The sequence below is a fragment of the Oncorhynchus masou genome, chromosome 21, assembly GCF_036934945.1.
Source record: "Oncorhynchus masou masou isolate Uvic2021 chromosome 21, UVic_Omas_1.1, whole genome shotgun sequence".
NCBI classification, from domain to species: Eukaryota; Metazoa; Chordata; class Actinopteri; order Salmoniformes; family Salmonidae; genus Oncorhynchus; species Oncorhynchus masou.
In genome coordinates, this window is record NC_088232.1 from 29970734 (window position 1) to 29986940 (window position 16207).

A 16207-nucleotide genomic window follows, 5' to 3' on the forward strand; every position below is an offset into this window, starting at 1 on the left:
GAATAACACAAAGACAACGACCTAAACAACCCCCACATGGACAACCCATAGAATAACCCAAAGACAACGACCTAAACAACCCCCACATGGACAACTCATAGAATAACCCAAAGACACCGACCTAAACAACCCCCACATGGACAACCCATAGAATAACCCAAAGACACCGACCTAAACAACCCCCATATGGACAACCCATAGAATAACCCAAAGACAATGACCTAAACAACCCCCACATGGACAACCCATAGAATAACCCAAAGACAACGACCTAAACAACCCCCACATGGACAACCCATAGAATAACCCAAAGACACCGACCTAAACCCCCCACATGGAAAACCCATAGAATAACCCAAAGACACCGACCTACAGCCCCCCACATGGACAACCCATAGAATAACCCAAAGACACCGACCTAAACAACCCCCACATGGACAACCCATAGAATAACCCAAAGACAACGACCTAAACAACCCCCACATGGACAACCCATAGAAGAACCCAAAGACAACGACCTAAACAACCCCCACATGGACAACCCATAGAATAACCCAAAGACACCGACCTAAACCCCCCACATGGAAAACCCATAGAATAACCCAAAGACACCGACCTACAGCCCCCCACATGGAAAACCCATAGAATAACCCAAAGACACCGACCTACAGCCCCCCACATGGACAACCCATAGAATAACCCAAAGACACCGACCTACAGCCCCCCACATGGACAACCCATAGTATAACCCAAAGACACCGACCTACATCCCCCCACATGGACAACCCATAGAATAACCCAAAGACACCGACCTAAAGCCCCCCACATGGACAACCCATAGAATAACCCAAAGACACCGACCTAAAGCGACTCTGGCCGCAGACGCGTCATAGTTGATCCAGAAGGAGACCCAGGATAGGATGGTGATCAGGGTGGAGGGCATGTAGGTCTGTAGGATGAAGTAGCCAATGTTCCTCTTCAGCTTAAAACTCAGAGAGAGCCTCGGGTAGGAGCCTGGGAGACCAAACACAGTTTTCACGTCGGAGTAGGATAACGTTTCCCCCTAGACGCTGAACTAAGGTCAGTTTAGCATTTAGGGGTAAGATTATCCTATCTTTGTGCCTGAGAGAACTTCTACCCGGTGCTTATGTGGCAGTTACATTCTGCCACATTCTCTAATGTTAGACACTCTTAAGTGGAACATCAGAAACTTTAATTAATAATAGACTAGGGTAAGGGTTAGTAATCAGATTGTTACCTGTAGCAAACACTGCTTTTGTGGATTGGATGTGGTAGTCTATAATAGAGAATTGGGGAAGTTCGATGTTCTCCACCCCAGTCACTGAATTATCACCTTTCCAGTAGAACTCGATGTCATCAGTGGTGTACCCATCTGTGAGAGGGAGAGACTGTTACATCATCTAAAATGGACAGACAGAAGGCTACCTACCGTATGTCATGGGTGGTGTACCCACCTGAGAATCTGACAGAATGGAACGCCATTCAACATAGACAGACAGGCAGAAAGCTGCAGTGTCATTGAGAGTGTATTTGTCTGAAGCGCTGGGTCAAGTCTTTTTCTAACACTTCTCTTTGCCTGGTATTAGATGGAACAGGAATGAAACAGTCAGTTATTGGCCTTTCAGTAATTAGGTAAACTTAATTGGACTGCGTTGGCTTTTTCTCCCCTCAGACTCTTGCGCTTATCTAAAGGAACCGCAGGATTTCAGGGAATTAGCTGCTTCTCCTTACTGTCTGTACTCAGTGGTTGTCTTTCTTTCCCATTCCCCATTTAATGTATGTGTGAGAGGGTCTTGGGTTATCAGATCACCCCTGAAGCCATAAGGGTATAGGAGAATGACATGTAAAGAAATGTGTAGACCAATATGGAGATAGTTTTTTTATGAGACTGCGAAGAATAAAACAGCAGAACTGGATGTTTTCCCATGTATCAGTGTCCACAGCTAGAAACTGGACCAGATTGTCCCCAGCTAGAAACTGGACCAGATTGTCCACTGCTAGAAACTGGACCAGATTGTCCCCAGCTAGAAACTGGACCAGATTGTCCCCAGCTAGAAACTGGACCAGATTGTCCACAGCTAGAAACTGGACCAGATTGTCCCCAGCTAGAAACTGGACCAGATTGTCCCCAGCTAGAAACTGGACCAGATTGTCCCCAGCTAGAAACTGGACCAGATTGTCCACTGCTAGAAACTGGACCAGATTGTCCATGGCTAGAAACTGGACCAGATTGTCCACTGCTAGAAACTGGACCAGATTACCCACAGCTAGAAAATGGACCAGATTGTCCACAGCTAGAAACTGGACCAGATTGTCCACAGCTAGAAACTGGACCAGATTGTCCACTGCTAGAAACTGGACCAGATTGTCCCCAGCTAGAAACTGCAAAGTGCAAAGGTTGGATCCGATATTTCCCATTAGGGTATAAAATGAAATAAATTAGAACAATTCAAATGAAGATAATAACTTTAAGGCCTGGCCAAATCAGTGCCAGCAGCGTTGGTGCATCGAAGAGTAGTAAACCGTAGTCTTTATTGTTGCTTAAAATTATTATTACGCTAGGTAATTGTATGTCATAATTAAGACAGATGACATGATAGAGGGTTTGAGTAAAGTGTTGCCAAAAGTATTAATATATCACCCCGGTCAATTCATTCATCTAGCAGCTCCACAAGATCTTATAGTGATTTCCAGAACCTTGTCATAATACCCAAAGCCAAGCGTCCACATCTGTGCAGATTGATTTAACTACGCATGCAGGTACCATCTATTATTTAAATGGCACTCTGGCCAAGTTTGATTTAACAAGAAACGACCAGTTTGCATTAGTTGGCGTAAAGTGCTGTAGTTTTTTCCCTGCTTGATGTACGTTATGTCCTCGATGGGAGAGATATTTTGCTACGGTTTGGAATAGATTAATCCCTTACCTGAGGCACATAGACCTGTGTAACAGAAGAATGTGTGAAAATGAATGGACTGAGAGAAAGTCATCATGAGATGTGTAGATTAAGTGAAACAGAAAGTAATTGTAAAATGTAGTTTGGGCCAGTTTCAGTAACCTAGATTATGCCTATTCCTGGACTAAAAAGCATGCTCAATAGGAAATCTCTATTGAAAGTGTGTTTTACTACATGAATAGCCTCGATCTGGGTCTGGAAACTGTCCCTTAGGGCTTATTCAATAGCACCCATAGAGTCACATAGACCTCAGATCTGTGTGTAGGGACAAGCTTTCGTAAACATGCCCAGTATTGATAAATGGCACAAGTGAAGCTGAGATAAGTCTCTACAGTGATGTCACACACACACACTGGCACTCACAGCTCTCGATCTCCAGGGTGCAGTTCTGTTCGTCCAGAGGGTATCTACGCAAATCCATCATGCAAGCTGCCGTAGTGGTGATCCTGAGAGGGGGGCGGGAACAATAACGAGAGAGAGAGGGGGAGTAGGAATGTAGAGAGAGAGAAGTAGAGGGGTGGGGGAAGGTAGATATTCTATAATTTTCTTGTATCTAGCCCAGAAATTTGAAATATACCCCCACATCCCATTGGACTAATGTCTCACAAACCCGTACCGTGATGTATGTCCTTACAAGTGCAGAGCATACAGTATAAAATCTGTGTGAACACACATACTGTATATCATATACAAGGAGTACAGAGAAACAAGAGAAAATATAAGACCTACTTAAAATGTCGTTTTTTGGGGTGTGTGTTACATTCCATAACATTTTATATAAACACTTTCAGGTGCACAGTGAAAAAGGTTGACCTAATAATGGAGAGAAATGAAAAACGCATCCTTCTCGCACACAATGACTCAGGAAGCACACACAGTACATACTCAGCATTCTATTGCACAAATCCCTCCTTGGTTTCACTGGAAATTGAACTCTCCGTTTCTCACCCATAATTGCCTTCATACTGCTTAAGTCATGACTGTGCCCTCCCTCTTTGAAATGCTCCATGTTCCATCTTAATTAGCACTATGATTAATTAAGAATGAACACAAAAAATCCAGGCAATCGGTGGACTTTAAAATCCGTGACTTATTCGCTTTGAGGTCTCATTTGAAGGAGCACACTTCAATTTGACTATTTTGGATTGAATTTGTGCTACACTGCTTTCATTCTTTTAGTATTGATTCAACCCAAAATGTTCAGAAACAGTGAGATTGCTGTGCTTATGTACTCATTGCGTTAATTCGGTCTCTGACAGAAAAGGGTCAAGGTTGTGGCCACATGCAGCCGTGTTATTACAGGCTGCTTGCCGAGGGGTTGGCTGGTCCTTGGAAGGGAAAGGGTCAGAGTTACATCTGTTGTTGTGTTCTCTCTGCTCAGAAACCACATACGATAAGAATAGGATGTCGTTTTAATATTGATTTTAATGTAAACCGCCTTTGCTGAGTAAAGGATTAAACTTAAAGCATAGTGTGGAGGAGTCACTGTTCATAGCTAATCAAAATCATTGCGCTCTCTGAAGCTTGGCTGGTACATAAAATCTGCAAATTCAGACAAACAAAAAGGTGTAATGGGTCCTCACTCAAAAAGAAGTTGCATAAATTACATAAGATGTTCAGAGAATAAGTGCATCTAACATGTTCGCACATTGGTATATCATTGTGAACAGGGAACCATTACTGTAAAGTGTGTGTCCCTTTTCCACTGCATAATCCGTGTAAAATGAGAGGAGACACACACACACACACACACACACACACACACACACACACACACACACACACACACACACACACACACACACACACACACACACACACACACACACCGAGACTGCCAGGATGTGAGTCATAGCCAGCAATGCATTCACCTAACCCAACCTGAGCCCTCTAGCTGTTTGAGACATTTCCAGGGATCCTCTGCAGTTTCTCCATTTATTCTCCAGCTTCTCCTGCCGCAAAATATCATGCATCGATGAGCACCTAAAACTCACTCAAGCTGCCACTCGTTTGTTTTGGGTGACGAAACCATCGCCAAAACATAAAAAGCATAGTAGTACATGCTAAATTTGAAATCCATCCCAATGCCCATACCTATGCACCTACAGTACGTTGATCTGAAAGCATTGGATAGTTATCTCCAATATTGCCTATCAGAAGTCAAGGCTGATCTATAACAATACTGTTTAGTATACCAATCCTTTCAGATCCAGATGGAGTCCCAAGGGGCTAGGGATGGATTTGGAATGTAGCAATACAACCATCCATGTAAAGGGCATTCTAAAAGTCCAGTGGTGGTCATCTGTGCATAAGTCCTGGTCTTCGTCCAATCCAAGAGCCCTGCCTTGTAAAAATGAATCTCACTGGCCCATAGCCATTCTCCTCACTGAGTGATAGCGAGTGTCCAGTGAGACCAATATCTGTCAATTTCAGCCACAACGATGTTGAGAACTGAGAAGCCCTGGGCATGAATATTCAGCATTTCATCAAACATTTCTGCAGCTGAATATTCTTTGGCTGTCGACCATGTCTCAAACCCACCAGATGCATTAGGGTGGTCTGGATGAATTATAAAGCAGCTGCAGAGATGGGGTAAAAATAGAGCATCAGCTCCTCCATACCGTAGGGGTGTCAGTAAGGGTTTACCCTACTTTACAGCAGGGAGCCCGGAGCACTATGCCCACTCCCAGTCTATTACCCCAGTGTGTAACATCCCCTCCCCATCAGATCAATGCCGATCAGGAAAAGAGGTGGGCTTTGCATCCGTGATGGTATTACGTGTCATGTTTAAGTGATAGATGTTACGGGTGTGACTGACTGCAGCACTAGTATTGGTTTGTGTTTTCTGAGATGGCTAATGCAGTTGGTGAGAGTATTGCATTGCTCATGTGAGAGGAATCTTATCTACTGGGATGACTGACATTGGAGAAGTGATGCTCTGAAAATGTCTGCAGTTATACTAGTATAGTGGTTATAAGATTGTCATTTCATTTATCCAGGATATTCCACTCAGTAACGATTGATATTGTTTTCCAGGGGAAGAGGAAGGTAAAACATGCTCAACTCTATTGTCTTGCTTTAAAAATACAACAAACTGTAAAAGGGTGCTAGCTAGAAAGATGTTGTTCTGTTAAATAATCTAACATTTTACTGCAATTAAAGCTTTTTGTTATGACGGCTATACTTCATAAAATGTTAATCACACAGACACTCTCTTTTCCTTCACATGCTGAAGCACCGGGAGTAGAGGTGGCAGTGCTGCCTAAAAATTAGTAATTACAGCAATGAGTGTTATGCTAGATTTGATTAAAAGTTGAATTAAAAACATGTTGCCATATTCAATCAATCTTCATTGAGCATAACTAATAGGCCTACTGTTTGTTAGCGTGTGCAGTGACCATTCCGACTGGCCATATGCGTATTGATGGATACATTAAAACGTGAAGGTAGCGTGGCAGCAGACGTGTACACTACAGTAAGTGGTGAGGTCATTCCAGGCAGCCTAAGTATAGCCGGCTCACTGTGAGCAGCAGGCAGAGGCACACTGGCTGAATAATTGTGTGGTCTGCGGGGAATAATAATTCTGCAGCATTCGAGTGTGAAGACGTCTCCCCGCTCAACGTGGAACTGGGAGAATTGTGTGTGAGGAGCGAAGCAGATGAAAGTCAAAAGTTGTCACAATGACATGCAAGTTATTTCGGCGTGCTCTCGCGAGGGAGGCAGGGAGAGAAGACGAGAGGAAGACTGAACGACAGAGTAGTATTCAGATTATACACAGACAGGCACTCACTCACAATGGGCCCAGACATCAGAGATAGACATCAGAGCAGGGGAGACACTGACACTGACAGATAGCCACATGAATGACATGCTTATGGGGCGTAGTAACTGTCTGTTAGTGTAATGTAGAACGACAGGGCTGTGCTTAAGACATGGCCATGGTTCAGGATGTTAGTCAATTAGTAATGCTCGACTGAGTATCATAAGAATTACGTAGTCATGGTTCATAATATCCTAGCATTGCATGACTACGCGTCAAAGAAAATTACAATCATGGCATAGGATATTTAAGTATAAAGTGCCTTAGGAAATGACAGAGCCATACCAAAGATATATTGTTTATTGTTAACAAAAAAAAGTATTGCAGCAGTGGTCAGGGACATGGGTAGAACTGAAACATCATCAATTCCAGTAACTATAAACTAGTACCAACAAGGAACGTACACTACAGTACCACTGGGTAACTGGATACACTGGGCATCATTTACCTTTAAAGAGACGAGATGGGGACTGGAGATGAGAAACGAGCGGAGCAGGTTTTCCTGGTAGTCCTCCTGGGGAGAGCAGCGTATGGTTGGGGCAGACAGGAGCTGCCAGCGCCAGCAGGGTGACTCACCTGATCCTCCTGAGAGGCATGGCTATTGCTAATGAATCTCTCCGCAGGCCCGTGCCAGCCAGCACCCAGGCCACTGCTGCTCACCCAACAGGCTGACAGCTCAACTCAAACCAAGCTAATAATGATATTTTAATATATTAATGTGGCTTTCTACAGTAGACTAGCTTGAAATGTCAATTAAAAGGATTTGTTCAAGGCACACTAAGCAATAAGACGTCATCATACACATAGCGGGGCTACTTCCTGTTTACAGACGTCAACAACAACAGAATCCAAATCGGCCAAACTACTAGTATGTGTGCATGCCCACACTGGCAAGAGCCATGGCAATATGTCCTGCTGTGTATGATGATGTCATGTTGCTGAGTCTACCTTTAAATATGCCCTTCAAAGGACTAAGGAAGAAGCTGAAGGTGAGTTGAGTGTTGGCCTATAGACAGTTGGTGTGTGTATTGAATTTCAATTCAGTCAATTCATGGGGTGAATTCGATTTCAATGTGTAAACAAAGCGGTTGCATAAACATTGCTGCGGCAGGTTAAAATCCAGCCCTAAATGTTACCATGATAATCATGTATATATTGGCACACATGTTCATGCCAATAAGGAGCATGCTGTTCAGCCACCTGGTACACAAAACCAAATCCTTTGGCGTCAACCAAAACAAAATGGTGATACATTTGCATTCCCACTGGGCAAATCTGATTGAATCAACGTTGTATCCACGCAATAAAAAATAAAACATGTAATGTAATGAAGTTAAATCAACGTGAAAAACTGATTGCAGAATTGTGTTTTCACCCAACGTTTAACCTAAATCCAATAACATGGTGACATTTTTGTTGATTTCACGTTGAAATAATGTTGGTTGACAACTCAACCAAATGTAAATCAAAACTAGAAATTGAAATGACATCTGTGCCCAGTGGGTTTTCACCAAATTATACTACAGTCACTATTTCTATGCACCAAAAATAACCCCTCAGATTTATAATGGGCACAGACAATATCATTTTTTATTTAACAAGGCAAGTCAATTAAGAACACATTCTTATTTACAATGATAGCCTGGGAACAGCGGGTTAACTGCCTTGTTCAGGGGCAGAACTACAGATGTTTACCTTGTCAGCTCAGGGATTTGATCTAGCAACCTTTACGGTTACTGGCCCAACACTCTAACCACTAGGCTACCTGCCATCCTGTTTATCTAGCCATAAACCAATACTTAATCAAATTACACATCTAAGACCTTCCACTCCAGCACCACACCAGGTTAGCCACATGCTCGATTCCCTCTTAGCCCTAATTAACCTAACAAGCAACATAAATGTGTACAAAACACTTCAGCGTCTTCACAAAGATATGAACCACACAAGCTGCCTTTTAATCTAGACATTGAGCTCAATCACAACAACTCATACAAATGTAGCTAATGGGATTGATTGCCTGGTTGTCGTTAGCTTCCGCCATGATGTAACCTAGCCCGAGACCTGAAGACAGATGTTAGTGCCAGATGTTAGCTTTCAGAGGTAACGGCTAGATCAGAGACTTAACACTGTCCTCTTTGTGATGGGCGTGTCTCGCTGTCAACACAGGTTTGATTCCAGTCAATGGTCACATTGGTTCCGTGACTTAGATCACACGCCAAGTCTCTTGTCAGCAGCTGAGGTCACTGATGAGCTGATAAGGTTAAAGGGAGATGTATATGAGTCAAATTACTGGGTTTAACTGTGGTGACGTCATTTTGCCTGAATCTTCGAGACAGATGTTATCTCCCAGAACTACCAGCTAGCCTTTAACTCAGCCAGTTAATGAGCTACAGCATGGGGTGACTAACTCTTGCCCTTGAGTTCCTCAGTTTCCACTGGGTTTCCTTTGCTCCCTCACAGTTAATTGATAAATTACTTTAATCCGACCCTGGTAGTCTCGGCAACTGCTGGTTAACAAAAACAAAACACAAATAATGCCTTCCCAGACAAACTATACTTTTTGGCTAGAACCAACATTCAAATGAGCACTAATGACAAAATCCACATCCACTGTCATGATTACAAGATATGACTAACCCGACTAAAGTAATAAACATGTATTGGATCTTCCCTACAAACCCTAGAGATCTGCCTTGTAGCTCAAAAAAAGGATATCTAACTACAGAAACTGTCAAGTCATCATTCTCCCCCACCAAAGCGCTGAATCCCTCTGATCTCCACTGCATTATTGACAGTGGCTGCCCTTCAGTTCCCTTCGTTAGCTCGGTGCGGCTCAGCACTGCAGAGGCAAGGAGGGTAGCATGTTTGCCTGACGACTCAAACTGAATTCCTCCGATGCCATCATTGAAGCCGTTTGTGGTGATGTCAAAATGAAGGGTGTTGTACAAAATAAGTAATCAGCGATTAGATCATCTCTAACCAATCAGAGTATCGAAGCCAATAACGATTTTTTAAACAACGCTTTACCCACATGTGTTCTGGCTCTGGCCCAACCCATCTGTTTCTGGGACCAATCAGATGGTCTAGAATGTACTTCCATTCTAGAAATTGTCGGGGAGGTGCTCAGATCCAGACTCATTGTGGAGAAGAAATTAACATGTGTGGGTGTGGCGTAGCGTTTAGCGGGAGCAAGGAGTTTGGGTAGCCAGACAAGGAGCATGTAGCCTACCAGTCTACACTGCTTCCGTGCTCCAGGACTGCAGGGGAGTACGGCTCCATAAATGATTCCCCACCTGGATCTTCCTCTCACACTCCAGAGGCAGAGGAGAAAGAGCAATGGCAGTTGTTTGATAAGGCTTTGAGGAATGGATGGTCTCCTTGCCTATGTGCAGTTTTTTCCAGTACAGTTGCAGCACACACACACCAAGAGATGATGTGCAGGAGCTTCGGTTGCATGCTCTTAAAACCAACCCCCAGTCTGCAAAATTTGAAGGTCGGCTCCCATTATCACTCATAAGCTCACACAAATGCACAAATAGACACTAAGACGTAGACACACATGCACGCACGCACACACACACACAAACACAGAGGTTAAATTGGACCGGATCCCGCCGGGTCCGAGACCTGGCACCTACAGTATGATCCAAATGAGAACCAGGCGGAGCTGTAACCCAGTACCTTTGGTTATTGGAATTATCTAATGAAAAATTGTTATCCACATTTAACTTTCCACAGCCAACAACACGAGTAAGCAACAGCAAAATCAGACAAACCCATAGTAGAATAGTTTACCTATTCAATTGTTCAGCCTGTCACATTCTATGCCAGAAGATTATATTCCTCTCGAGGCACATTAAAATTGCGAGAGCCACACAGAGAAATATACATGTCCAGTCATTGTACAACATTCTTAATGCAGTTGTGGGAAAACACACCTTTGAAAGCAGTTTTGATGCCCACTGTTAAAAGAGAAGGATCACAGAGCTTTCTAGTGTTACCAGGCTCCACTTATTTCTCAAGTCCAAGAAATTAGTCAAATTCACCATTTGAGACCCTGAGCTTTTAGCAGCGGCATGGTTTATGCGCATTAGTCCTCGCCAATGGCGTTGAATTCATAGGGAAGACAGAGGCTAAATGTAACAGGGGTTAAGTATAACAGGTAGGCATACATTCACAGTACATGATCCTTAGTTGGCTGAGTGCCAGTGGAATGTTTTTATGACATTCAAGTCATCAATACATCAGTTGCTAACTAGAGTTTGTGTTCTGGCTAATATTTGGGCCCAATTGGGTAAATGCACATGGAAAACCCCCAGCCTATTTATAGCCACACCTGCCTGATCATATGGACCAATATGTTACTGAGCTCATTTCTGGAAGGGGAAATTATATTTATGATGTCAGCATCTTTCTATTTTGGAGTAGAATGTCCTTTTTACATAGTAACCAGAACTGACACACCCACATTTGTTTTATTGTATGGGAGGTCCTGGGAATCAAACCCACTACCCTGGCATTGCAGTAGCCACGCTCTACCAACTGATCTACAGAGGAGCCCAAGAACACGGAACGCTGATACGCACACACTCACCTGAGGCCGTAGAGCACAGTTCCGTCAGGATGCAGTCGGATCATTCTGTTCTTCACTGTGACTCCGTGCACAAAGGATTTCTTATCGTTGATGAAGTAGGTGTCAGGGACCCAGAGCGAGTCAGCCACCCTGTTGTCCAGCGTCAGGTTGAGGGGAATCCCTGTGTAGGACAAGCGCTTGTCCCTCCAGGACTGCTGGAAGTACATGGTGATGGTGTAATCCTAGGGGGGTGGAAGAGGAAGAAGGGTTGGGATGGTTAAGCAAACAATAGGAAAGTACATGGTGTATTTTGTTTGTGGGCCGGATTGGCTCTCTGTTCTTGGATGGTTCACTGTGTGCCTATTTGTGTGTGGCACTGTGTCTGGGCCAGGGCCAGAACACACGTGGGTAAACGTCCTTTGTCTGTGTGTTTGAGTGGATGTCTGGTTGGGTTGTCTGTGTGTGTAGCTAAGTGTGTGACTGACTACCTGCATGAGTGTATGAATTAGATCAGTGGTTGCTAACCAGGGGTACTAAGATTGGTGGTACAGGGGGTACTTGAGAAGACTCATGAGACCATAGGCCTACTGGTAAAATACACATGAGGGGGTACTTCAGGGGTACTCCGGGAAGAGCAAAATTCAGTTGGTTGTACAGTAACAGAAAACGATTGGGGGAGCCACTGACTTACAGTATGACTAAGTGTGTATGTGTGAGTGTGTTACCAATTATTCAGACGGAGTCTCTGCTGTCAGTCTGTGTTGCACTGCAGTCTCCCACACAGTTTGCACCTTCTTTTTAAAAATAACTTGGCACAACCACAGACTCTGCAATAAGACCACGTACTGCTGAGGTGAATGAAGTTGTGTAACATCAGTTCTTATTACGCGCAGAAAAACAGGCGACTCTCATGCTCCATTTGGCCCCTCTGCTCCTTGGAGGGGCTGAGCATCTACAGTACCTCCATCACCTGCCCCATGGTCACTCCTGTCACGCCATCCGTCCGGTCCTCAAACTCTCCCCTTTCTCTATACTCCTGCATCAGCACCCCAAACGTCAATCTAACTTCATTTTGAACTTTCACCTGTTTACTCTGTTGTTCTCTCGGTTTACACTTACAGTGCCTATCATAAGTACTCACCCCTCTTGGATTTCTTCACATTTTAATTGTCACAAGTGGGATTAAAACGTATTTAATTGCAATTTTTTGTCAAATGATCCACACAAAATACACTGGAAGAAAAATTCTAAAACATTTTTTAATTAATAAAAAATAAATCTTGATTAGATACTGTAAGTATGCACCCCCTGAGTCAATACATGTTAAAAACATGTTTGGGGTAAATCTCTAAGAGCTTTGCACACCTGGATTATGCTATATATGCCCATTATTAGTTTCAAAATTCTTCAAGCTTGGTCAAGTGGTTGTTGACAGCCATTTTCAAGTTGGTTGAATCTGTGCATGAAATTCAGTACTCGACTGAGAGACCTTATAGATAATTGTGTGTGTGTGTGTGTGTGTGTGTGGGGGGGGGGTACAGAGATGGGGTATTAATTTGAAAATCATGTTTGTCAAATCGGAGGGCCTGTTGTCCGGACCTCTGGCAGTCTCTATAGGGGTGCCACAGGGTTCAATTCTCAGGCCGACTCTCTTCTCTGTATACATCAATGATGTCGCTCTCGCTGCTGGTGATTCTTTGATCCACCTCTACGCAGATGACACCATTCTGTATACCTCTGGCCCTTCTTTGGACACTGTGTTAACTAACCTCCAGATGAGCTTCAATGCCATACAACTCTCCATCTGTGGCCTCCAACTGCTCTTAAATGCAAGTAAAACTAAATGCAAGCTCTTCAACCGATCGCTGCACGCACCTGCCCGCCCGTCCAGCATCACTACTCTGGACGGTTCTGACTTAGAATATGTGGACAACTACAAATACCTAGGTGTCTGGTTAAACTGTAAACTCTCCTTCCAGACTCACATTAAACATCTCCAATCCAAAATTAAATCTAGTATCGGCTTCCTATTTCGCAACAAAGCATCTTTCACTCATGCTGCCAAACACACCCTGGTAAAACTGACCATCCTACCAATCCTCGACTTCACAGTTGCAAATGAGAACTTGTTCTCAACTAGTCTACCTGGTTAAATAAAGGTGGAATAAATGTTGTTTTTTTTAAACATTACGGATAATTTTGTGTAGATCAGTGACCCCCCCAAAAATCGACATTTTACTGCAGCGAGTTAAATCAGGTTCACACAGAGTGTTTCTTGGTAGTCTTAAACAAATCTACTTTGAAACAAATGTATACACTTCACACATGTTTTAATTTTTAATTTCACCTTTATTTAACCAGGTAGGTTAGTTGAGAACAAGTTCCATTTACAACTGCGACCTGGCCAAGATAAAGCAAAGCAGTTCGACACATACAACAACACAGAGTTACACATGGAATAAACAAACATACAGTCAATAATACAGTAGGAAGAAAAGTAAATATACAGTGTGTACAAGTGAGGTAAGATAAGGGAGGTAAGGCAATAAAATAGGCCATAGTGGCGAGGTAATTAAGATATGGCAATTAAACACTGGAGTGATAGATGTGCAGAAGATGAATGTGCAAGTGGAGATCCTGGGCTACAAAGGAGCTAAAGAAATAAAGAAATACAGTATGGGGATGAGGTAGATGGATGGGGTATTTACAGATGGGCTATGTGCAATGATCTGTGAGCTGCTCTGACAGCTGGTGCTTGAAGTCAGTGAGGGAGATAAAGAGTCTCCAGCTTCAGCGATTTTTGCAGTTCGTTCCAGTCATTGGCAGCAGAGAACTGGAAAGAAAGGCGGCCAAAAGAGGAATTGGCTTTGGGGGTGACCAGTGAAATATACCTGCTGGAGAGCGTGCTGTGGGTGGGTGCTTCTATGGTGACCAGGGTAACACATAGCACATAACACCTGCATTGCTTGCTGTTTGGGGTTTTAGGCTGGGTTTCTGTACAGCACTTTGATATATCTGCTGATGTAAGAAGGGCTATATAAATACATGTGATTTGGTTATGCGCATAAAGAAATAAGACGTCTGCACCGTGTCAGATGTATTACATTGAGTTTGCATCCCAGTATTACACTTTATATACATCACAGAAGACAGAAATATAACTCAACCATTTGACATAGAAACATCAGATTTTCTGCGAGAAAAAGAAAAACATGTTAATATTAATAACATTCCACCCATGAATGAGGCCTCTAGAGGGCGCTTTGGTCATTTGACTGCATCTATTTCAATCCCACATTTGTAACTCAACAAAATGTGAAACAATCTAAGAGGGTAAATACTTATGATGGGCACTGTATACTTGAGGGATGCATAAAGGCTTTATAAAAAGCTCCATGCACAGTCATGATAAGCTTGATGCCGACATGAGCTATTGTTGTGTCTATCAATGGCTAAGCCGGAAGGTTAAGTCGGTTTTCGAGATAGTTTAGATAAGTCAAAGAGAGAGAAGAAGGATGATGTGTCAATAAACCTGAGGTGCAATGCAAAGAGCTAATATTTAGGCTCTGCTATAAGCACACTGTCCGATATCAGAGGGTAACTTCCCTTGCATATCAATTGGTGTGCATGACAGTGTGTGAGAGAGAGGGGAGGGTATGGAATGATAATAACAGAGCTGATCATTAGGTGACAGAGACGGTTGCCAAGGTGCATAAGGTCCTCAAGATCACTCAAGGTCTTTGAGAAAAAGACGTGCCAGCAACAGCAAAACATCTGTATGAGAAAGATCTCAACTGTGTTTGTTGTAATTCGGGTACTCTGTTGATATTGAAAATGGTGTGCCAGATTTATCTAGCATTTGCACCAGTGTGAAATTACAGAGGGAATTACGTATAAATAGAAGAGCAAAAAGTCAAACATACTGTGGGAAAGAGATGAGAAAACTAACATGACGGTACATTTAATCACCATGTCTCATTTTAAAGTTCTTTGTTATATACAGTATACATTAAATGCCATTGCCTTTGAAGATACTAATTGTAACGGTTGAATACTTTATCTATATGTTCAATTAGCTCTCTCTATAGATGTGTTATCGAAGGTCAAGTGAGGTGTTCTCCAGGGCTCTGTTCTGGGGCCGTCTTAAAATCTGCTATTTTTGATCCACTGCTGTGGTTTGATCCAAGTGACAGCACTGCGGCATCTTTTCCCAATCTGAAGACTTGAGGTTGAGGGGACAGCAGAAAACAGGACAAACAAAACCAAATGATTAAAAATGAATGGAGATCATTTATATCAGCCATCCAAAAAGCCTTGCAGGCATTTTGATGAAACACACTTCAAAATGCTTCACTTAACTGCTGGTAACCTTTTCTGAGGGCTGGCAGGGGAGAGTTGCATCACTCCGGTTTCTATCAGTCTAATCTGGGTTGCAAAGCTGCAGTTAAGATTCCACTCACAGCGTTCAAGCTTTCCAGCATTAGTTGCAGTTTGCAAAGATGCCTATGCAGGCATTTCAGAACATGCTTCAGGGAAATAAACTTTCATGAAAAAAAGCTTATTGGAGACACATTTCCACATTTTTCTTTCTTATTCACAGATGAAGGAACAATAAGCTGGTTATCCAAGGACAAACTTAATGTTTTAAAATGTGAACACACTAAATTATTTGTCTGCTTTAAAGCATGTCTACTGCTTTTGCTTAGACTGGGCTGGTAATTTAAAAAAGTTGCTTCAGTACGTTGATAAATGCCAATACGAGATTGATGTGTAAGATCAAGGCCAAGAGATCTGTACCTGTCAACCCTCCGCCATGTGTAAGTGATAACTGCT

The 16207-nt window shown here is 43.0% G+C and overlaps 1 protein-coding gene across 1 annotated transcript in view; it reads right to left on the reverse strand.

Moving 5' to 3' along the window:
* LOC135508088 (gamma-aminobutyric acid receptor subunit beta-1-like) overlaps positions 1–16207 on the reverse strand; it is a 60499-nt gene that overhangs the window by 12243 nt on the left and 32049 nt on the right. The window contains exons 4-7 of the mRNA XM_064928028.1: positions 11396–11616; positions 3342–3424; positions 1259–1393; positions 862–1014 (exon numbers count right to left, since the gene is read on the reverse strand). Of these exons, the coding sequence (XP_064784100.1) occupies positions 862–1014; positions 1259–1393; positions 3342–3424; positions 11396–11616 (592 nt within the window). The remainder of the gene's footprint in view (positions 1–861; positions 1015–1258; positions 1394–3341; positions 3425–11395; positions 11617–16207) is intronic.